General features: G+C 39.3%; 1 protein-coding gene across 1 annotated transcript in view; it reads right to left on the reverse strand.

Annotated features, from left to right (window-relative positions):
* Positions 1-14,651, reverse strand: part of LOC127526693 (tigger transposable element-derived protein 1-like) — a 134,338-nt gene extending 119,687 nt beyond the window's left edge. The window contains exon 1 of the mRNA XM_051922858.1: positions 14,194-14,651. Within this exon, the coding sequence (XP_051778818.1) occupies positions 14,194-14,608 (415 nt within the window). The 5' untranslated portion in view covers positions 14,609-14,651. The remainder of the gene's footprint in view (positions 1-14,193) is intronic.
* Positions 14,652-25,175: the final 10,524 nt, after the last annotated feature.

Genomic DNA, 25,175 nt, shown 5'->3' on the forward strand with positions numbered 1-25,175 from the left:
CATTCATATTCCCTTATTTGGCTTCATAGAATATGGGCAAATCCCTTGAAACATGTAAAAAAAATCAGCATCTGTTTCCATTGCTACTTTCGGAAGAGCATCTAGTGTTGCACCATCTTCTTCTTCATTCGGCTGTTCCTGTTAGAGGTTGCCACAGTATATCATCTTCTTCCATATCTTCTTGTCTTCTGCATCTTGCTCTGTTACACCCATCACCTGCATGTCCTCTCCCACCACATCCATAAACCTTCTCTTAGGCCTTCCTCTTTTTCTCTTGCCTGGCAGCTCTATCCTTAGCATCCTTCTCCCAATATACCTAGCATCTCTCCTCTGCACATGTCCAAACCAATGCAATCTCGCCTCTCTGACTTTGTCTCCCAACCGTGCAACTTGAGCTGACCCTCTAATGTACTCATTTCTAATCCTGTCCATCCTCATCACACCCAGTGCAAATCTTAGCATCTTTAACTCTGCTACCTCCAGCTCTGTCTCCTGCTTTCTGGTCAGTGCCACCGTCTCCAACCCATATAACATAGCTGGTCTCACTACCATCCTGTAGACCTTCCCTTTCACTATTGTTGATACCCGTCTGTCACAAATCACTCCTGGCACTATTCTTCCCCCATTCCACCCTCTCTTTTTCACCTCTCTTCCACAATCCCCATTACTCTGTACTGTTGATCGCAAGTATTTAAACTCATCCACCTTCGCCAACTCTCTTCCCTGCATCCTCACCATTCCACTGACCTCCCTCTCATTTACACACATGTATTCTGTCTTGTTCCTACTGACCTTCATTCCTCTCCTCTCTAGAGCATATCTCCACCTCTCCAGGGTCTCCTCAACCTGCTCCCTACTCTCGCTACAGATCACAATGTCATCAGCAAACATCATAGTCCACAGGGACTCCTGTCTAATCTCGTCTGTCAACCTGTCCATCACCATTGCCAATAAGAAAGTGTGTTTCTTTGTGCCAGCCACAAGCCCAGATAAATGGGGAGGGTTACTTCAGGAAGGGCATCCGGTGTAAAATTTTGCCAAATCAATATGCGGACAACAATACTAGTGTTGCACCATATTGAGTTTAATAAAAAAAATAAATAAATGGAATGATAATAACATTACACAGTGCTGTAAAAAGTATTTGCAGATTCCTAATTTCTTCTATTTCTGCTTATTCATAACACTTATTCTTATTCATAACACTTATTCATTTCTGATCTGCAAGCAAATTTAGTAAAATACAAAAGTCAATCTGAGTAAACACAAGACACCATTTTTAAATGATCATTTGAGTTATTGAAGGAAATAATAGACAAAATAGAGGAAATCAGGAAGCGCACAAATATTTTCCATGGCACTGTTATTATTTTTTATATAAACAACACAGTAATTTAATATCATGGTAAATATGAATAGGTGATTATGTTTTCAGTATTTTGTATCAAACTACAATGTTATATTTTTATAAGGTTATTTCTCATTTAATAGACTAGCGTTATTTATACTACTTTTCTTTTTGCTTAGAGAACTGAGTTTCTGCCTTTATCTACTGGTCTATTGTCTCTTTATTTGGATACAGATGGATAGGCAGAAACATAGATACTTAATGGATAGAGAGGCAGATATGATATATGAGTACATATAAATATATAGTAGTAAGAGACTGGTGCTTGGTTGGCACTGACCCGACACAGCCTGACAACAGAGGCACGGGTAAAACAAACAAAAAGATTTATTTTTTCTTCATCTGTGGGGCACGTCTTCCCCGTGAACCCCACAGGCACAACACAGTCCCACAATACCAAGAAAAATCACCCCAAAACACACTCTTTTTTCTCCACTCCTCCCAGGGCAGCTTTATCCTCATCCTCCCAACTCTGGCGCCTTGAGTAGTGGCTACAGGCTCCTCTTATAGCCCACCCGGAAGTGCTGCAGGTGCTCGTTGACCCGTGCAGCTCTATGCAGCTCCCCCCTGGCGGAGGCCATGGAGCCCAACCAAGATGAGCTTCGGTGTTCCATGAAAGTGGCCCCGACGCAACCCAGGGGGCTACCAACAAAGGTTCCGAGGGACGTAGTGTGGCTTCCATGGCTGCTCCCCCGGATCCAGTGACAAAGGGGCATCCCGGTCGTCCGCCATAGTAGATAGTAGTATATTGTAGGCAGGTAGTAGGAACACGGGGCAGAGTCCAAAGAACTACTGGGTTGCTACCCTGGTCTCCCCTTTAAATTATAACAAAACAAGCATACGAGGGTACAAAAGGCAATGAACGTAAATAGCCTCCTTGGCTACTCAAAGTAAATGGCTCTTAAGATTGGGTCTGGCTTGTGGAGCTCCATTGTTTTATACCGACTGGGCACAGAGTTATCTTTCTGCCCAGCTGGCCAGTTTATCTATCATTCCTCTTGGACCTTCTGTCCAGGTAAAAACTGATGCTCTTTCCTGGCTGAGATGCCCATTCTTCTCCTACATAGCTCCCCCATCAGATGAGCCCTGAGAACTATTTTAAACTGTTCCATTCATTATTAATAGTAATTTCAAGACTATGAATATGGAGTGGATCTGTTGGTGCTAGTCAGGGATGAATCATCCTAGCAAAAAGAGAAAGATGGAAGCTGGAAGTTTTCTCCTGGCCTGTTTCACAATCAGTGTGCATCAATTTGCTTTTTAATATGACCATATTAGAGCAACACTCCCCATGGAGAGTTAATACCGTCTACTGTTAATAAAGAAAATAAATGAACAAGTGAGATGATTAATGTGGGGTAAAGTCAGGGAGATCAATTAAAAGACAGGGTGCTAGTAAATAATGGTGCTGTTCAAAAATTTTTACAGCTTGAAGTAATCACATACATTAATTTTCATCTTTGCAAGCAGCCCTTTTATGAATTCTTGGATTCAAAACTGCAAAAATTATTCCTATAAATTTTGTGTCTACATTAAGATGCACAGAGAGTGTACGAGGAAGAGGGAAACCACAAGTGTATATTAAAGCAGCTAAATTTAATGTTGATAATTATTGGCTGATCTTTAAATTTTTTATGATGTGAAACTGGTATGTGTGTCATAGTGAGTCCCCAAAAGCCTGGATTTTTTAACAAATTACACAAGGTATAGTTAAAAATAAAGTAAATTTTGCATACTGAACAGCAATGTGCTATGTCACAGCCATTGGCTGTTGCTTAGCTTATGTTTATTTTTGTTGTTATCATTATTTTTGTTGTTTTTGAAATATTATTTTTATGTGTGATATTCATGTAATTTTTGTTACTATCCATCCATCCATCCATTTTCCAACCCGCTGAATCCGAACACAGGGTCACGGGGGGTCTGCTGGAGCCAATCCCAGCCAACACAGGGCACAAGGCAGGAGCCAATCCTGGGCAGGGTGCCAACCCACCGCAGTTTGTTACTATCTGTTTATGTAAATGTTTACTTGTTTACATATTGTGTCTGTGGTCTTTTAAGTACATGGTTGCAGGGCCTCCATGATGCCACTTCTATCTTTACTTTGACTTTGAGGAGATGAGTCACTCAGTGCTGGTCATATTGATTCGATTCTTTCAAAACACCCAATTAAGTGAATCAATTCTTATGATTAATTTGATTAATCAATAGGATCAAGGCTAGCTCATATGGAAAGTCCTTCCCCTCTGACCCACATCACAAATATACAAATTAATAATTCATATATTAATTTGAATATATATACAACACATGTGTATAGAAGGCAGCTAAAAGGCTCAAAAGATGGTAATTCCTTACCAAAACCAGGGTATGGCGGAGTGTATTAATCCTTGCTCTTTTTCATTGACAGACCAATCACGGAAATTCCGCTTGGGTCTAATGAAATCACTTCCGGTTCAGAGCCAAAGATGTCATTTCAGGTTCTGGGCCCGAGGATGCCACATCCAGTTCCGGCCACGTCACCTCTGGCCACGTCACTTCTGGTCCCGGCCCTGAGGACATCTTTTCCCATTTCCCACTATAAAACCACCATGTTTGTTTGTTTACATTGTTCTTGTTTTGGACTGAAAGCCAGTATCATTGAACCACAACTTTTTTTCATTTGGCAGCCAAATTTAAGGATATGTGGCAGTGGTGTGTGGAACTTATTACAGTGGCGTAGTCGTCAGGAAGTAAGACTCCAGGAAGAATCAGGAACCAGACCTAAAAACTGAACTCCAGCCCAGTACCGAACCTGAGTGGCCGAGTTTGGGGTGTGGGTTGTGGATTGAGAGGACCTGCTTGGTCCAAGCTTGTCTTTTCCATGTGTGTTTTTAATATAAGTCTAATTTTTCCCAATCTATTGCGTAACTGCGCAATATATTCTAGAATGTTTGTGGAGGGAAGTGCCTCTTATTCCCAGCCTTCTTTTAGAATATCCAAAATCCCCCGTGGTTGTCAACCATATAATAATTCAAATGGGGGAGAACCCTGTGAAGGCTTGTGGGACTTCCCTATAGGCAAAAAGGACAAGGAGGAGGAGCTGATCCTGGTTCCTCCCATCCTTGTTGACCACCTTACAGAGCATTTGTTTGAGGGTTTGATTGAACCACTCCACTAGACCATCGTTTTGAGGATGATATATCGAGGACTTTAAATGCTTTATTTTAAGTAACTTGGCAAATTCCTTGAAAGTGCCTGAGGTAAAAGGTGTCCCTTGGTGTGTCAGGACTTCCTTAGGGATACTGACTTGTGCAAAGACTAGTAATTCTTGTGCGATAGCTTTGGTGGTAGCTGAGCGCAAAGGAACAGCTTCGAGAAATCGGGTAGCATAATCTACCAGGACCAATATATATTTGTGATCTCGAGCCGAGGGTTCTAGGGAACCTGCTAGATCGACCCCGATCCATTCGAATAGGACATCAGTAAGAAGAATGGGAACTAGAGGAGCACGGTCCCACCTAGGAATTTGCCATAATTGACACTCCAGACAAGATGTGCAAAAACGGCGAACCTCCTTGTTTATTCCCGGCCAACAGAATCTGAGCTTGATCCGCCCCAGGGTTTTTTCGGTGCTCAGATGGGCACCTAGGAGATGAGTGTGGGCTAGCTCACAAACCTGCCTCCGGTAAGTTCGTGGGACTAACAACAGTGACCTCACCTTCCCCTCATGTTCGGCTACCCAATACAGAAGTTCGTTTTTAAACACAAAGTGTGGACCTTGTGACATGGGATGTAGTCTGCGATGGCCATTCACCAGAACTACTGCATTTTTAGCAAATTTAAGGGAATCATCATTCCATTGTTCCCTTTTAAATGAAGCTGGTGTCTGCTTAAACTGAAAGAGCAACTGAGAGAGAGGATCTGCAGCAACCTCAAGTGGTGTGGTTTCTTCCCGTTTCACCACTGCACTGGGTGATGATGTCCCATAGTGTGATGGTCCAGGAGTCTCCATGTCACTCAGTGGAGCTGCATCTCAGCCAGCTCTGTACATGCCGTGGAGGCAGCATGGGACATCCATTAATATACCCAATCTTTGATTAGGAGTGGACAGAGTGAAACTGCTTTTACTATTAGACCAATCTCTCCCAAGTATCACTGGGTAAGGTGGATTTGGAAGGACTGCCACCGTCAGTTTTTTTAGTGTTCCTCCATACATACTGTAACTTCCGGTTCCGGCCACGTCACTTCATCCGGCCCCGATGAAGTCACTTCTAGTTTCTGTCTGATGACATCATTTCTCATTTTCCACTATAAAACCACCATGTTTGCCTGTATATATTTTTCTTTTTCTGTACTGAAAACCTGTATTATTTATCCAGAACTTTTTTTAATTTGGCTGCCAAATTCAAGTATATGGGTGGCTTCCCCCAAACCTCTTTTAATGTTGTGTGGAACTTATTACAGTATATATAATTAATTACATATTTGACATCTCATAATTCATATGACAGTGTCCTGTTTCAGTAAACAAACATGACTACACAGTTAAAATGCATAATTAAAATACAAGAATGTTCTATAAAGAATGTGAATGAGAATTGTGCAACTCATTCTTGGGAAATGATTCAATTTGCAGATCATATGAATGAAAATCACAGGACTTGTTCTTGAGGAATGCTTCAGTCCGAATTCAGTAATTCAGTTCATTAAACATGCCCATTCAGTCAATAAGCAGTAAAAAAAAAAGTGTACACTAATGTAAAGATGAATGCAAGTACAGTGGAACCTCGGTTCACGAACGTCTCGGTACACATACAACTCGGTTTACGACCAAAAAGTTCGCCAAACTTTTGCCTCGGTTCACGACCACACACTCGGTATACGAACAAGCCAGTTTCCCTTTTGGTTTGTGCGCGCTGATGATTTCCACACGTGTTGCATTGTTCTCGGTCAGACGTGCGTGCTTGCACGTGCGTGCGTGCTTTCACTGTGAACTCTTTGTGCTCTATTTCATTTCCCTTCCGGTTCGTACGCGGCGATTACTGTATTTAAGCACGTGTTCAGCCTCTCCCTGTTTATTGTTCTCAGTCAGACGTGCGTGCTTTACCTGTGAACTCTTTGTGCTCTACAGTATTTTGTGTGCTTTTGCAGTTAACCATGGCTACTAAGCAAGTGAAGAGTGGTGAGAAGAAAGTTTTGCAGAAAATTGAAATCGAAGTAAAGAAAGAAATTATTGAAAAGTATGAGCGTGGCGTTCGTGTTACTGATCTTGCCGCCGAGTACAAGAAGTCAAAGTCTACAATTTCGACTATTCTAAAGCAGAAAGAATCTATTAAAGCAGCTGATGTTGCAAAAGGAGTTACAAGCGTTAACCAGGCAGATGCCTCAAGTGCTGGAAGAGGTGGAAAAACTACCAGTTTACTCATTTACCAATTTGAGAACCCTCGTGCTTTCAAGTAGCACAATGTAAACAAAGCCAGACTGCCAGTGATGTGGAGGGCAAACACGAAGGGTTGGGTCACAAGGACTTTGTTTTTGGAATGGCTGCACGAGCCTTTCGCTCCCACCAGCTAAACAGCTAAAAACACCAGAAACCCAAGAAATCACAAGAGAGAAAACACCTGAAGGAAAACATCCCTCCATCCCGGAGCCAGACTCTCCCTCAAAACTGTAACCTCCTGTCCACCCATTTTCTCCTCACTTCATGCCAGACCTCAACTCATGCAAGGTTAGTTTTCTTGGTGGTTTATGGTTAGTTTTTGTATTACAGATTTTTCAAATGTTCCTTTTTTTCCCCTGTGTTTAAAACTCATTAAAAAATGTGTTTGTACAGCGATTGGTTGCAAGGCTATAGCACAAACTCCTGTAAATGTTACTTTCTTGGTTGCTTGTGGTTGGTTTTTAAATAAAGTTCGGATTTGTTCAAATGTTCTTTTTTCCCCTGTGCTTAAAACTCATTTAAAAAGTGTTTCATACGGCGATTGGATTGCAAGGCTATAGCACGAACTGCTGCATTGTCACAGAGAGAGGTTGGGGGGGGGGGGGGGGCTTGGGGGGGCTCACGTGCTGCTGAGAGAAAGAGAGCAAGAGCCTGCGCATGCAGCTGAGAGGAGAGAGGGGGGAGGGGGGCTCGCCTGCTGCTGAGAGAGTGAGAGAGAGCCTGCGTGTGCAGCTGAGCATGGAGCCTGGGTGTTTGTGTCAGTGTTATTCAATGTTTATACATTAGTTTACTATTACACTGTGCATTCTATGGTGTAATTAACTATATTTGTGCTTAAAAAGCTTTAAAAAAATACATTTACATACAGTTCGTACGGTCTGGAACGGATTAATTGTATTTACATACAATCCCTATGGGGGAAATTGCTTCGGGTTCACGACCAAATCGGTTTACGACCAGAGGTTTGGAACGAATTATGGTCGTGAACCGAGGTTCCACTGTATTTCTTAGAAATTAGGATATTTTTATAACATTCAGTTTTGTGTGACTAATTTGTTCAATGTACAAACGGAATAAATGAATTAGTTTTAATATTGTTTATATAATTATTTATATATTCGGTTTGAAACAATTCAAGCAATGAATGGTACACAACAAAACAATTAATACATTTTAATATAAATGTGTTTTTACTGTTTTATACTTGTATTATGATTGAGAGAATCATCAGTGACAGAGTTCTCATTCTCCTATATTGATATAGTTTGAACTCAAAACATTAAGTGAGTTCAGCCTCGTGGTTCAAGTGGTTCCCCAGGTGGTTCTTGCACATATGCTTTAAAAATCTACCAGCATCCGCAAATTGAAAGATGCAGATGACATCATGCAGGAGACGCATGTACTTTAATGGTCCATTGAATTGATTTGTTTGAACTTGTGAATCCATTCATATGATTCACTGAAAGCAGTTGTTAAAAAAATATATACATACAGTATATATATATATTTTTTAATCACCCACTACTATTGCTCAGATGTTCATTGATTGTAGTGGAATGTATTTCACTGTAAGTATTCTCAGATATTTCTGGATTGTTATGGATTTTTGCTCTGTCTTTGGATACTGTATAATGAATTACAGATTTTGACTTGTTTCCTTTTAGACAATCACTTGGTCTTATTATTGCACTTTTTCTTGTTTTTTTTCTTTCATTTTTTGGTTATTTAATAAATACTTTGAATTTAAAGAACATTGTCTTGTCTTTGTCCTTTGAAGCAAGAGGTTTATGGTCATCCACTCTTTTTGTGTATTTTGAAAATGTAAAATTGTCTCGACCTTTTAAAAGCATGAGCCTCATTTTGGACCAGTGCAAGCCTTTTATAAGTTTGAGGCCAGGGTAACTGGGATGAGGCCTGTTTCCAGGCAGATCAGTAAGGTTCTCCTCCTGTTTTTGGTTAATTTATGAGGACAATCACCCAGGCTGTGCTGTAGCTTCTTTATAAAATGATGATTTTATAAATATATAGAATTGTTCAGCAGACAGAGGTTTACTACAATGGTATACATGTATTTATTTTGCTCTACTGCTGTTTCCACAATCTTAAGACCCAGACTTATTTTAAAAAATTCAGGCCTCAAGTCTCTGTGTGGCCTATCGGCAAGATGAGCCTTAACCCCAATATCTATAAGCAGGCTTTTGGCCTGCACTAGTTCAACAAAAAACAGGCAAACATTTCAATAATTAAAAATCTTAGAAAGGAAGAGGAGAACTTTGCAAAACCCCTGGCCTTCATTAACAAAAACAATTATTCTTTATGCTTAAAGAATTTATTGAATTAATACAAAATGCAAATGGAACAAAAGTCAAAATAGGTTCTAAAGGATATTCCTGAACAAAGTCCATATTTTTAAAATTGTTATGATAAAAATAATTCCAAAAACCGGAGAATCCAAACAAAAAATACTTGTGAAATAAAAATAGGAGACAAACAACAGAATTAGAAACTAATGTCACGGCACTAATACTGTGTTAACCAGTACCTTAAAATACGTTAGATAACGGTCTCATAGCTAGCTCACCACACAAATGACAAGGGATATGACACATACTAGCTAAATAGAAATGCAAAACATTTTTTAACAAAATACAAATAAGTAGAAAACAAAAACACAAATTTACCAAAGATTGCAAAAAGAAAAATAAAATTAAAGAAATAAAAAGAAGAGACAGATGAGATTCGGATGAAAACCTGCCTGTACCATAACAGCTTTCTTTTCAAAGCAGGACTTTAACATTGAGTAGAAGTAGTTTTAGAGAAAAATTAAGGAAGGTTTGGGTCTGCAACTGAAAAAAAACGTCCGGGTGTCCTATTTTGAATACTTTTTGCATCTTGCCTAGTGTTCTCTGTGTCAACTTTTGTCTATATTGTGGCTTTCTTGCTCCAGAGAATCTATTGGCATCATTTATTCTTGATTAGTACTTTTGGTTATGCTTTTGATTTGGGCTGTTTTATCAGTGTCACCATTTTGTCCTTTCAATGGCTCTGTTGTTGATTTCTGTTGCCAGCACCGTCCTGGAGTTAGCATATTCATAGAGATCATAGTACTGTCTACCACAGTATAATGGGATAAAAGGCCATCGAATGGAATACTTCCTCATGTGACTACACAGATATCAAAACCTTTCAAAATTTTGAAATATTTACATTGTTTTGCTTCTCTGTTTTTTTTTAACTCTCTAAAGTTCTTCTTGACTTTGATTTCTGTTGGTTCTGACACTTGCATTGATTTTTTGACCTGGGCATTACAGCAAAAATGCCTATAGTTCTCAAAGGAGAGGGGAACTGTGGAAACCCCATGGCCCAAACAACCAAAACACGGTTTCTTAATATTGATACATTTATTTACAAAAGATTAATAAGTCAAATATATAAAGTAGCTTCAAAAGAAACAAATAAAAAACATCCAAATCGAAATGCTAAATCCAAAGAGAAGAACCTCAAACAAGAGCGGAGATGTAAAAAGCAACCAAACACTTACAAAAATAAAATCCATGAATGAAAGCCAAACAACTCAAACAGAAGGCAATGCCCCAGCACAGAAATGAAGCAAACAGGAACAATACACAGTTTACACCTGCACGCCCCAATTACAAGGAATTGAGGAAAGAGACAAAACTATAAATATTATGATAAAATAATAGACAAGGAAGTGGGGGAAAATGACAAAATTCACAAAAAACAAAGACACTGTCATAAGTGAGGAAAGGCTGACCAAATTATAAGACTTCTGTGAATTGACTCAAAGAACACATTGAGTCTAGCACCCTGGGAAGACTTGGGCAGGTCATGTGAGTGCTTTGGTTTTAGGTAAATTGGTGAGCAAAACTATCGCAGAAACAAAGTAGTTACTTTTTAAGCAGAGCCTATTGGGAGCCATTTTTCATCATCCCTAAAATAACTCTTCCACTGCCTGCCAGACACATACTGTCATTCCTAAAGTTACGCATCTCCAGTGAACTGCAGGGAGTGATGGAAGGTGGCTCTTAGGTAGCATTTGCTGCAGCAGGAGAGCTGAATATGTCAGAGCATAAAAGGTACATGAAGAACAAACCAAATTGTCGTGTTGTAGCAGCTACTGTTCTTCAGTAATGACACTGACTGCATTATACAGTAGATTCTAGTTCCTGTGATAGTGAAGCAAACAAAAGTGATGATTACATAAACAAACTCTGTGGGTGGTTAAACAAAAGCTTTGGGGAATTTCTAAAGGTGATTTCCATGAGGGTAAGGTAGATTTATCAGAAACAGACAATCTGCTACGTAATTTTGCTTTGTTCATAAAAGATGGCACGTTATCTCACACTGCACACTAAAACCAAATTATAGAGTGAACAGGACTTCTGATGTCTTTTATAATGTCAGTTATAATTGTGTGTTTTACTTGTGAACTAAAAACAACAGCAAGTAAACTTTATATCGAACAAGTGAAAGAAGGAAACATAAAAACTTTTAAACAAAACTAGCCAATCAGAAAACAAATAGGAAATAATAAACAAATAAACATTTATTTAAAAAGTCAAATCAAAATCCAATGCTAATACCTAGAGACTAAGGAAAAACATCAAACCACTGGAATCAGCGATACTATTATTTTATTAAGAACTGCAGAGCACGAAACCAAAGATCAACAATAACTAAAGCCTTAAATAGCCAAAGTCAAAATACCAAAAAGCCTAAACTAAATAACACATATCTGTTGACACACTCAGATCTCATTCAAGAGAGAAGGGGACCATAGCTTAATGCCACAATGAGAATCTGGGACAAAAAGGGGTCTTTTATAATTCTCTCCAGTAACTGCAGTCCTAATTGCAGTAGCATCTGATTGTCCTGATTTCATATAAAATGCCATCCCTATGACTCCATATTATATTGAAGATAATTACCAATAACAAGGTGAAAAGAAAAGCCATAAACAAAAAAGGCAAATATAATAATAATAATAATAATACATTTTATTTATATAGCACCCTTCCCATGCTCAAGGCACTTCACAGTCTTAGCATGGTATATGTAACATTGGATATGTTTTCCTGAATAGAACAATGAAACAGATAACAAAGCTTTAAATAGAATAAAGAACAATAAACCAGAGTAAAATACTAAATTCAATACTAAAAGAAAAACCTAACAAATAACCTAATTTGTGATATAACAGACACACAAATTATCCTGAGCACCTGGACACAGAGATAAACTGAAAGAAAGGGCAGAATGTTAAGTTAAAAGCCTTCCTAAATAGATGAGTTTTAAGTTGTTTTTTAAAAGAATGAATGGAGTCAGCTCATCTAATTAATTTCGGGATGTCATTCCAAAGTCAGGGTGCTATGGAGCTGAAGGCCCTGTCACCCATAGAGTGCAGGTTAGCGTAGGGCACAACAAGATTACCAGAATCAGAGGACCTTAGTAGGCGGACAGGCACATAGTGATTTAGGAGGTCACTGATGTAGTCCGGCGGAAGGCCATTTAAAGCTTTGTAGGTTATTAATAGAATTTTATATTCAATCCTGTAAGACACAGGGAGCCAATGAAGGCGAAGCAGGATGGGTGTGATGTGTTCACTGTTGCTGGTTCATGTAAGGACTCTTGCAGAAGAGTTTTGAATCAAATGGAGCTGTGATATAAGATTAGAAGGGGCACCTGCCAGCAGCAAGTTACAATAACACTGGTCAACAAGCATTTTGCTACTGGGAGTCTTTCACCTTTACATTAACAGGTTTCACTTACTGACTCCAAATCTGAAAAAGGTTTTCATCCAGCACGTCACATTTTTTAGTTATGATGTTCCAGGTCTTGGACAACTCGTGTGACTGGACGGTAAAGGCAGATAACCATTTTGATAAATACTGGTAATTCCACTAGGGATGCCATTGAGATAAATGATTTTGCCACACATTACTAACAGCTGTGAGTTGTTTACCTTGTCATTATTAATTTTATTTAAAAATTATTAATTTTAAAATTATTAATTTTTAATTAGCAGAAAAAATATTTGTTACTGATTACCAGGTCTTATATGACTCTAAAGCATAATGACACAACTCAGACATGATGGTGCAGTAGGTAAAGGTTTTACTGTTAAACATAATATTGCATTTCAGGACATTTTGTTCGTTAGATTCACCATTACTTTGAAAATTTTGTCAAGGCGATGGACAGAAACAGCGATGCTTCTTTGCATTTAAGAAATAAGTTTGGTCTTGAGAAAAGTGAAGCTACAATTAAGGAAGGTGTTTTTGTTGTTCCTGAAATCTGTTAACTGATGCTTGATGATGAGTTCAAAAGGAAACTGAAGCCAGCTGAATCAGCAGCATGGGAAGCATTCGTACGTGTTGTCCAGAATTTTCTTGGCAGTCACAGAGCAGAGAATAATTTTGAGCATGTGGAGAACCTGCTGAAAGCGTATCAGCTTATGGGAGCCAGAATGTCACTGAAGATGCATTTGTTACATTCTCTTCTTGACTTCTCCACCAATTTTGGGCAATGTCAGCAATGAGTATAGGGAAAGATTTCATCAAGATATAAAGGTGATGGAAAACTGATACAGTAATCCCTCACTTATCGCGGGAGATAGGTTCCAAGGCCGACCGCGATAACTGAATTTCCGCGAAGTAGGGACACCATATTTATTTAATTATTTAACGTGTATTTGGACGTTTTTAAACCCTCCCTGTATTGTTTACAACCCACCCTTTACTCTATTAATAACAGGGACAACTGCTAAGCAATATGAAATTGGTAGATAATATGATAGCAATACCAATAATATAATAGCAATATGAAATCGGTAGATAATATGATAGCAATAGCAATAATATAATAGCAATATGAAATCGGTAGATAAGTTTACACTTACCGCGTGATGATGGTGATGAATATGCTGCGCAGTAAAAATGATGACGATGAAGGATGATGGTGACTTTTACTGCGCAGCCGATGACTGTATTTTACGTCTCTTCAGACGGCGGTGCCATTTCCTGGGGCATCGCCTCCACGGTTTCCGAAGGTGTATCCGTAGTTGTAGGAACTGGCTCTTTTTTGCGAGGCTGAAAAAACATTGTGATCGGCAGTTGCTACCGCTGCTTCTTTTTCTGGTCGAAGAGCAGCTTGTAGCCGGTCATGACGTCGTCGATCTTGTTGCAAAATTGGACCGATCGAACCATATCGTCGTCCCATTCCTGTGACCGCTCTTGCAGATCCTTAGCCAGTCTGCAGATCTCAGCGAGCTGTTCCAAAGTCAAGCCAGTTGGGGAGACAACTTCTTCTGTTTCTTGCTGCTCTTCTTCTTCTTCTTCTTCACTCGCCGACTTTATCAACTCTTCGAGGTCTTCTTCAGTTAGCGGCTGGGAGTGGCAGTCTAGTAGCTCGTTGACGTCATCCGCAGTCATGTCTGCAAAGCCCTCACCTCCAATGATCGCAGCCAACTGCACAGCTTTCTGTACTGCCGAGTGTTGGATTTCGGCAAGTGTAAATCCTTTGTCTTCGTAAACAACCTCGGGCCACAACTTCTTCCAGCTGGCGCTAACGGTGGCAGGCTTCATCTCTTGTAATGCCTTCTGGATATTTTGGAGGCACGTAGCAATTGTGTACTGCCGCCAGTATGCCTTCAAGTTGAAATCGTCATCTTCTTGGGCGGCATCCACGGAAGAAACCAGGTTCGCTAAGGCATTCCTCGTGTATAGGGTCTTGAATGCCCTGATAACCCCCTGATCCATAGGCTGAATTAGTGACGTCGTATTGGGCGGCAGGAACTCAATCTGTACCCCTGAATAAGACAGATCAGTAGCGTGACCACCAGCGTTATCCATAATAAGAAGGACTTTGAATGGCATGCCCTTCTCTGCTAGATACACCTTCACTTGCGGGATAAAACACTGGTGGAACCAGTCGGAGGTCAGCATCTTCGTCATCCAGGCTTTTGCATTGTGCATCCAATGTACGGGAAGCAGATTCTTGTTTTTGTTTTTTAAAATCCTTGGGTTTTTTGACTTGTAAAGAAACCCTGGCTTTAACAAAAATCCAGCAGCATTGCCACACATCACGAGGGTCACACGATCCTTGTATGCTTTAAAGCCAGAGGCTTTTGCTTCCTCTTTGAACAGGAAAGTTCGCGATGGCATTCTCTTCCAAAACAAGCCCGTCTCATCCATATTAAAAACTTGTTCGGGCCGATATCCTCCTTCGGAGGTAATCTTCTTGAACGTTTCATTCACATAAGTTTCAGCAGCAATCGTGTCAGCCGAAGCAGCCTCGCCTTGCAGGGAAACGCTTTTTAAGCCGTAGCGTTTCTGAAACTTTGCAAACCACCCTTTGCTAGCAGAAAATTGCCGTTTCTTACGTGGTGAATCACTGGAGGTCCCTGGCTGCGGATCTTCTTCCTCTTCATCGCGGTCGCCACTGTCGTCTTCTGGTTCCTTAGCGGCAAAGGTCTCGTACAGGCTCTTAGCCTTTGTTTGGATAATGTTCGAATCTAATGTTATGTTCTTCTTTCGGCAGTCGGCTATCCATACGGCCAAAGCAGATTCCATACGGACGATTGTTTTATTACGAGCCGTAACCACTCTTTTCGCCGACTTTTGAAAGGTGATGGTAGCCGTCTTCCTAATGTTCGCCTCTTCCTTCTTGATGTAACGAACGGTGGATTCGTTCACGCCATATTGGCGGGCCACAGCCACGTACGTTCTCCCTTCCTTCAACATATCCAGAAGTTTCACCTTCTCAGCGATCGTCATCATTGTTCGTTGTCGCTTAGGCTCAGCACCAGCCTTGGAAGAAGGAGCACGTTTGGGAGCCATTGCAGGGGGTGAAAATTGAAGCGAAGTTCAACATACAGTAATCCACAAAAAAATCACACACTGCACACTGTAAAGTAAACCGCTCAGCGAGAAAGCTTGAAGCGAATAACAAGGGGAGGTACTTTGGTGCTTTGGCTGATGCCTACTTCCCAATCACAGGCCCGATTAGAAAGCGGAAAGCTGTGACTTGTCGTCTCCCTCCCATGTGACAATCACAGCCCGTGCTACAACTCACGTAGTCACGGAACTTGTTTTGTTGTTCTTAGACTAGGAAATACTACTACATGTACTATGTTTAAAAAACCGCGAAGTCGTGAATCCGCGATAAGTGAACCGCGAAGTAGCGAGGGATTACTGTATTGGGGAAAATTCACTCCAAGCATGATGGGCAACTACTGTTAGTTTTTGCAAAGAGAGACGAATGTGCAGTACAAGTACAAAAGCGAGTGCCTCCAACATTTTTGGGCACACTGACCACACTTTTATATTGAGGTAAATTGACATAAATATGCTTTAACGTGTCTCTGGTATCGTCTTCTGGTTTGTTTTCAGAATAAACACATCAAAACAATTTTGGTGGGACACAGTCCAAACTTCAGATATTGTGTTGATATATTATATTGATATTCAAAAGTGTCAAAATGTCAATGATGTGTATTTCAAAAACCTGATGTGCTAGCTTAATTCTGATTTCATATATGAAATCACTGTAAAAAACTTTATAAAGAGCTGCTTTGAAGTTCCCAGTAGCAAACAAAAAAAATTTTGTGTACACCAGTGATAATGTGATAAAATGCGGGATGTGATAAAAGCATGGACAAGTTTCTCAGCATTAGAAAAGGAGAGGAATGAGCAAACATGGGATATGTTACGGAGGTGAAAGTAAGAAAGTTTCTTAATGTGTTTTATGTGGGTGGAATAAGAAAGGGAGGAATCAAAAATGACACCAAGATTCCTTGCATCAGAAGAAGGTGTGATGAGATCACCGTCATGAGTGACTGAAAAGGAGCTCATTTTCTTAAGTAGCGCTTTAGTGCCAATTTGCAGGAGTTCAGTTTTGCTGCAAATTAATTTTAAAGAGTTCTGCTCCATCCAGGTTTTAATTTCACTGAGGCAAGTTGTGAGCTGAGAAAACTCTGATGAAGTTACACTTTTGACATTGAAATAGAGTTGAGTATCATCTGCTTAAAAATGATAACCCAGCTACAAATAATATGACCAAGGGGAAGCATATAAATACAGAAGAGAAGAGGGCCGAGGACAGAGCCCTGAGGAACTCCTTGTGTGACTGGCGCTGTGCTGGATCTGCTGTTGCCAAAACTAACAAACTCTTGCCTATCAGTCAGATAGGACTTGAACCACTGGAGGGCTGTGCCAGAGATACCCAGCATGTTCTCCATTCTGGACCGTAGGATGTCATGTCTGACAGTGTCAAATGCTGCACTGAGGTCTAACAGAATTAATATGCTGATTTGTCCAGAGTCTGCTGCCATTAGCAAATCATTGGTTACCCGTAGCAGAGCAGTTTCACAGCTGTGCTATGCCCTGCAACCAGACTGAAAGGGTCCATCAAATTATTAGAAGTTAAGTAATTGGTGAGCTGGGAGGCTACAACACGCTCAAGAACTTTTGACAGAAAAGGTAAGTGGGAAATAGGCCAAAAATTGTTAAGATCGTCACCATCAAGACCAGACTTTTTTAACATGGGGGTGACAGAAGTGATTTTAAAGGTGGCTGGCACAAACCCAGTGTCGAGGGATGTATTGATTATTGTCATGTGATAACAGTCGGGATTATGGCATGAAGGCAGGATTTAAGAAGTGTGGTGGGGATGGGGTCCAGTACACAAGTAGTCAGCCTCATCTTACAAAGCAGGTCATTAACAAATGCCGATGTGACTGGTGAAAATTTAGAAAAGTAGCTGGATGGAGTGGGAAGACAGGGAAGGATATAAATGGATGATGGATTTATGTTAGTTGAATTATTTAGATCCTTAATTTTATTGCGGAAAAAGTGGAGGAATTTTTCACAGACTTCAGTAGAGTAGGTAATTGGGCCAGATGCAGGTTGAAGTAATTTATTAACTACAGAAAACAAAACCCTTGGGTTTTCATGTCCACTTTCTATTATTCTGCCATAATATGTGTTCTTGACTGCAGTTAGCACATCCCTGTAGGCACTTTGATGGTCAGAGAAAGCCTGGATATGAACAATGAGGCCAGTCTTATGTGACATTCTCACAAGGTGTCGGCCAGTTTCTTTCATAGATCATAGCTCTGAATTATACCATGGAGCTGAACACTTAAATGAGCTGTTTTATCTAGTGCTGAATGAAGGGCTGAGTTATAGTGGTCAACAAGACTATCTAGTGTTGATGGAATAGGTGATGACAGAAAAAGATCAGAAATTGATCCAGCAAGAACAGAGGGACAGATATTTTTAAGGTTTCTGAAAGAAATTTGACGTTTACATGTAAGAGAAGGGAGAGGTAATAAGACAGTGAAAAGCACTGCTTTATGGTCAGAGAGTCCCAAATCACTGTGTTGCCGACAGATAATCCAGATGTGCAGATCACGTCCAGTATATGACCACCAGAGTGGGTGGGAAAATCAACATCAACACCAAGTCAAAACAGTCCAGTAAGGACAGGAATTAATTTCTCAGTTTACATGTAGTAATGTCAATATGGATGTTGAAATTGCCAAGAAGAATGACTCTCTGGGAAAGTGAACTTAAGTGGGTTAATAATTCAGTTAGGTCAGATAAAAAAGATGCATTGTATTTCAGGGGACGATAGACAACAATAAGTGGTCAATGGGGATTCTTTTGATGTTTAAGTTCGATTTAGCAATTACTGCGACTCCTCCGCCTTGTCTTGAGCTGCAAGGCCCCGTGAAGAGAATGTATCCGGGCAGGGTCACAGATGTAAAATCATTTGGTTTTTGCCAAGTTTCTGTTAAGCATAGCAAGTCAGGGTTTGAGTCTGTAATGAATTCTGATAGTACCAGTGCTTTGCCATTAAGAGATCTTGAGTTAAACAGTGCAATATTAGCCGATGTGGGTTCGCGCAGATCCATGACCAGAGTTTATTTCAACATATTGCAGATTTGGCACACTGACACTCCTTCTTCCAAAGCCATGAGTGGGATGGCATATTTCTGAGCAAATGCTGCCGGTGAACTTTTCATTCGCAGCCCGGCTGTGGTGGCGATCTGACCCGCGATGTAAATATTTCGGGCGCCTCACAATGCCATTGTCTTTTAGGATATTCCAGTCTGACCATTTGCTCTGGACAAACTGTTTAATATGAAGGAGTTTGTCACAAGAGTATTTTATCATAGTAGAGAGCAATACTTATCTGATAGTAGCAGAGAAGCAGCACAGCAGAGAAGGTGAGACGGGAGGATTGGGTGGCACAGATGAGCGACAAGCAGCAGAAAAAGCATAGTAGGAGATATTACAAAATGCATATGAAGATACCAAAATTCAGAGGTTCCAACATACAGCCACATACACATATAGAGACAAGGCCTGAACAAGCACCTGAAAGATATATTGTAAACAGTCAGACATGTCTAATAACATTCCACAACCATTAGTGTTATCTGAATTATTGCTGCTCAGTACACATTGTTCAATTTGTCTACAACTGTGTTATATGTATAGTTATTAATTATTGTCATATCATGAAATCCCCATCTGTTTTCACAGGTCCTTATATGTTATTGCTCAACCAAATGGCTGTAATAAGAATAAAGCTCTGTGATATAAGACATGAATGTCACTCTTATGTCTTATCAGCATTCCTCAACCATTGAAAGGCTCTTAGAATGTACCCAGGTCTTACTTTGTAGATGATAACATTTTCAGCAATCACCTTGTTATGTAAAAGCATTTCAAGTCCAATTTGATGTTCTATTTATCATTGACACCATTTTTGCAGTGGTTGTATTTCATCTTAGTAGCCAAGTTAGTGCAGATGAGTAAGTAGATGGTGACATTTATAGAGTGTATGTAAAATAGTAGTACGACTTAATACTGCAGACAAACTTAATATTAGTATTTGCAAAATTCTAAACTAAATATGCATGGGCAGAAGCAGAGCTAGTTCCACACACTTATGACACACTTATGCTGTGTACCTCATGTTTCACTTCATGCCAAAGCTGCTCTATTAAATTAACATTTTAAGACCGTGCAGGCCATTGGAGTACACTGAAGTCACTGCCATATTTGTGAAACCGTCTTTAGGTGATGAATGCTTTGTGACATGGTGCATTATTCTCTTTCAAATATTCTGCTGATAAAGATTAGCATCTGGCTGTAAAGGGATGTACATGGTCAGCAAAAATTGTTTAGTATGGCATTCAAAGAACACTCAGCTGGTATTTACAGGCCTAATGTTTTTTCACCTGCATTATTATCATTCTTTAATTTAATATTATTTATTGTATCAGTATGCTGCTGCTGAAGAATGTGAATTTCCCATTGGGATTAATAAAGTATCTATCTATCTATCTATCTATCTATCTATCTATCTATCTATCTATCTATCTATCTATCTATCTATCTATCTATCTATCTATCTATCTATCTATCTATCTAATGTGTGTTAAGAAGCCATTCCCCATACCACTGTAGCGATGTGACTTTTGCATCACCCTGAGAATGACATATTTGCTGAGTCAGCTGCAGTATGAGCTGGTATTCCATATTTTAATGAGCAGCTTCAGTGCTGGTCACAGACGGCTCTGTAAAAAGGGTGAGCCCACCATAACCACCTTGTTATGCTCCAGCCAGGGTTCTCCCTTTCACTGGGTTTCAAATGTCTGTTTTGCTCATTTTTTATTTTATAAGTTTCTCTATATTTATATGTATTTTTATGCACCTTAAGTTTTGTGGCTGAGGACACCTACAGTCCCTTGTGGTTCATTGAATGTCCTAGGTGGTTGATGGGTTCTCCTGTGCCTTATGCTTTTTTTTTAATATTTTTGATTTTATGTGACCTTTTGCCCTAGTTTTCTACCATTTTGTATTGGGGCTGTGCTCTGAAGGCATTGTTTCTGTGCTACGGAGCAGTTTTTGTAAAAATGAAATCTTTATGTATAATGAAACTGTGTTTGTCCCTTTTGTGACTAGCTGGGGTTTGATGTATTTTCCCCAGCATTTTGAGTCAGTTTTTCGAACTAATAATGCTCAGAAACCCCAAGTTCACAACCCACATGACCACCAGTTTAATGTGTCTAAAGCAAGCAGTCTTTCTAAGCATAGTGAGCAATCTCAAAGAGCAATAAAATGTGTAAAAATCAATTTGGTCAGCACTGACAAGCCCTGCACAGCACCACAATCCTACCTCCATCAGCCTGTATGACTTACACAAAGCAGGGTAGATCTACGAATTCCCTTTGGTTAAGAGAATTGTTGACCCTACTATTCACATGTTGTAGCAGAAACTGAGATTCATTAGACATTGCCACATTTTCCCAAAGTCCAGTCATGCAGTTGTATTGATTATGTTGCCCACTGTAGCAATTCTACCTTTAGACCATAGGAGAGTGTCATGATTTAGTAAGCACTCAAAATAGCAAAATTGTGTGAGGCCTCTGAAAGACCCATAAAACACATCAGGGTCCTCCTTAACCTGCCCATAAAAGGCCTCACCTAAGGCAGCTTGGCCCAAAAATCTACAGATCTGCTTTGGCCTGCACAAACCTTAAAGGGGTTTTGGCTGTAAATTTAAAAATATTCTTTCATGTTCCAAAACATCAAAAATGTTCTTCATTGAAGATGAAAATCATAAAATGTCCAGCTCATAGACAAGTCAAATAATAATCTTTATAATTGAAATTATTTATTTAGAGGAACAAAAATATCAGGGTAGTCATTTAGCGGTGTTTACCTCTTGGGGTATCACCCACAAAATACAAGGAATATCAGAGAAGAATACAAGATACATGGATACAATAATTGCCGGCAGCAAATGCTTACCATGTCTACCACACCATGGACAATTTTACCCATAATACACAGTATTTTTTGTACTTAGATTAGTTCCATTGGTCACATTCATAGCTCATGCAAACTGTACCAGGGTGCACTTGGTATCGTACCAAGACCACCCATTCTGAAGTCTGGTTCTTTTGATCTGCACCTGAATACAATTGCTATGTCCACATCTACCTAAATGAACCAGACTTTCAGGGAAATCACACCAGAGAGCAAAAAAAAAAAAAGAATTTAGTGTGAAAATGCCATTAATGTTAAATAGTTCCTTTAAGCATCTGGTAACTGGCGAAAACTAAGATGTACTTTAGTAAAAATGTAAAAGTATTAACCAAGAGGCATCAATTGATTGAAGACCCTGAGAAAGTGAGAGAAACACTTTTTATTGATACCAGGTTATGAAATACTGCAAAGGCTGATGTGCCAGGTCAACATTACTGCCATGACGGTGCATTGCTGGTGTGAGGAGGCAGGGCAGGATGTCAGTAAATGGTGGGAGATACTGCTTTTGTTCAAGGTCATTGCGTTCCTGACTATATTAAAGGAATAATCTTATGTACCAACTAATTGTGTATATATTTAAGTACTAAACTTACTTTCAATCACACCAGAATCCAATAATTAACTTGTAATTAGGATTTTTTTTTTCCTGGGGGCATTATCTCACCTCATCGTTGGTAACATCATTGGCATGACTGCATGACTATTTAGATCTTTCCTTAAAAATGAAGCAATCTTTATGAAAAGCCTGTGCATCAAGGGGCAGTGCCATTTAGAGAAATAAAGTGAGACAGTAGAGTGGCTCATTACCCTGGAGGATAAAAGATACACATCTCAACTGGAAAGCGGCAGAAGAAACTCAAAATCATAAGTTGGGCAAATTGTCAAAAGCCTCTCTCATGTAAAACTGCGTAAGAAAAGTCTTTTGTTTTTGAGCAAATCTGACTCACAGCTCAGCCTTAAATAACATGGCTGCCATGCGTCATAGCAATAATAACACAGAATGAAGAAAAAGCTGATGACACACTGTGACAAAATATAAAGATAACAATAAAAATAATTTCTGTGTAACAAAATTAATACAAAAAGATGAAAACCAACATTAATTGCATTCAGACAACATTAGTTTCTTTGTTTGTACAATGCCTGAAAAATCTTCGGAAAGTCTCAGTATCTTTTAAAAACTTGACTGTATGTATTGTGCATAAATGGCCAATGTCTAAATGCCTTTTAGAGTTTGTTCAAAAGTTTTAGTGATATTTTCTTATTTTAAGGATTGTTCCTGCCTTGTGCTCGTTGCTTGCTGGGATAGGCTGCAGCTGGCTCATGACGCTGCCCAGGATAAGCAGGTTAGGAAGATGGATGGATGATGTATTCATTTATTGGAGCTGTTGCACTTGTATAAGAGAATATTTCAATTTTTTTTTCAAATGATGCTTTCCTTGGATCTCATTATTGGTCTGAGTTATGTTTGGCAGAGATTAAAGTAAGGAATCTTTAATATTTTCATACAGCTCTGTGAACAAAAGAGCACTGCCAGTGTAGCGATGTAAATCAGTCTTCTAGCAGGTGTGTGGCCAAGTGGAATAAATTTCTGTGATCCTGCAAAACCCTTCGGATTACGTTTAAATTCAGTTCATCTTGGCATCTTGAAACTTAAATTATCTTGTAAGAGCAGCTTCTGAAAGTCAGGGATTGCAGCTTTAATGTGCTTTCATGGCAATAGCAGTAGTCATGTAATGTTTTTAAACACAAAACTGGGGCATTCTGGAGCTAGACCTCTAGAAGTAAAACAGCTGTCTGAAAAGACCTTCAGATTCAGTCTTATGCAAGTAATTTGGGTGACCCTTGTTGCTTCTGTGTATGGTATAGATTACTATTTAAAAGTGAATGTCGTTTATTTTTTTACCATGCTTCTTTTCTTACTTTGCCCAGCCTCACTCCAGTAACATAACAGACTGGTTGTACAGCTGGTTGAGTATTTTATTTCTTTTTCTGTTTTTTTTATTTGACTGATAATATCCTTTTTTTCCTCAAAGCACCATTTTCCCTTTATAAAAATTAACATAACTTAGACCAACAGCTCTTCCGAACTTTTTAGAATTGCAGGACTTGTTTTATTTTTAAATTACATTTTGCTTACAATATTTCTATCAATTCCTGTGCTTTCTGCATACTATTCTCCCTTCTGTTTTGTGACCCTGTGTGTTTTTTACTTTAACTTTTACTTTTCCATTTTCTTAAGATCCACATGTGTTAGTTTGCTCCTTGGGAATTGGTCACTTTTAGGCAGGCACTCACATAAACCGCATAAAGTCATATTAATAACAGTTTCACCACATCAGTCTTACATTTAAAGTCACTACTTACAATAAAATGCAGTTTGTTTATCTGCACAATTAAAGTATGATTCAAACTGATATAAATATCTATATTTGAATATGTTTACTTGCAGGATATACTAAAATCATTATATTTTTAGACATTGCAAGTAACTGTGTCAGTAGTGATTGACCACAATAAGATACATATGCTTTACTTTCCATTCAAAACATCATCTTCATCATTTCCTTAAACAGTAATTTCACTCAATAGTAGGCCTCCTTATCAGTAGAACTGAATAATACTCTTTCTATAAGAATATGTCATTAATAGTGATGAGTGGACCCTGGTGAATTTACGAGTTTGGCAAACTTATGGAAATGTTTAAGCACTTTGTTGAACTCAATCAAATGCATTGAAGTCAATGAGGAAGGAAAGACTAAACTAGATTTGAGTTTATAATGTTTATAATAATGCAAGGGTCCCTGAGGACTAGTGAAATATCTGCAAACTATGCTGGGTTGATTATTGTGGCGAAAAATGGGACCCGAGTTGTGAGGCAACAGTGCTAACCCCTTTGTTGCTGTGCCTCTGCCTCCCTGAGATAAAATTAATAGAAATAAATATCAGAACAGTAACATTTCCTGCAGAAAGGAACCATGAATTCATTTAGTCTTGCTCCCAATGGATTCAATAGCAGGTACTCACCTCTCTTAACCTAAAAAGTACAGGTTTTTTTATTTCCTAACTAGACAAAGAGCTCGTTTCGACAATGTAAGATGAAACGGGCACGAGTGGAATAGCAATAAGTATAAGCACCACAAACCTGATATAGGTGTATTGAATGAATGCGTAATTGAATCAGAATGCATAATTAGGCCTCGAGCTGTAGTCGAAATCGCCTTTCAGGCCTCTAGAGCTTTAATCGAAGTCGCCTTTCTCTTTGAATTTTTGCGGCCGTAAATCCACCTCTTGCTCACTGGCATAGCTACCAAATAAGTGCAATACTAAAGCACGTAGAGTATTCACTCTTTCCTCTTACCAACAACTGCAAAACACTAGATAATACTATTAAAGGAGTAGGCTCACTGTTACACACAAGTGTGACACCCCATGTAGTGGCAAGGTTGTCACCAGACTACACACTGATTGTCATTTAGTT

Source organism: Erpetoichthys calabaricus, chromosome 1, assembly GCF_900747795.2.
Source record: "Erpetoichthys calabaricus chromosome 1, fErpCal1.3, whole genome shotgun sequence".
In the NCBI taxonomy this organism is placed as follows: Eukaryota; Metazoa; Chordata; class Cladistia; order Polypteriformes; family Polypteridae; genus Erpetoichthys; species Erpetoichthys calabaricus.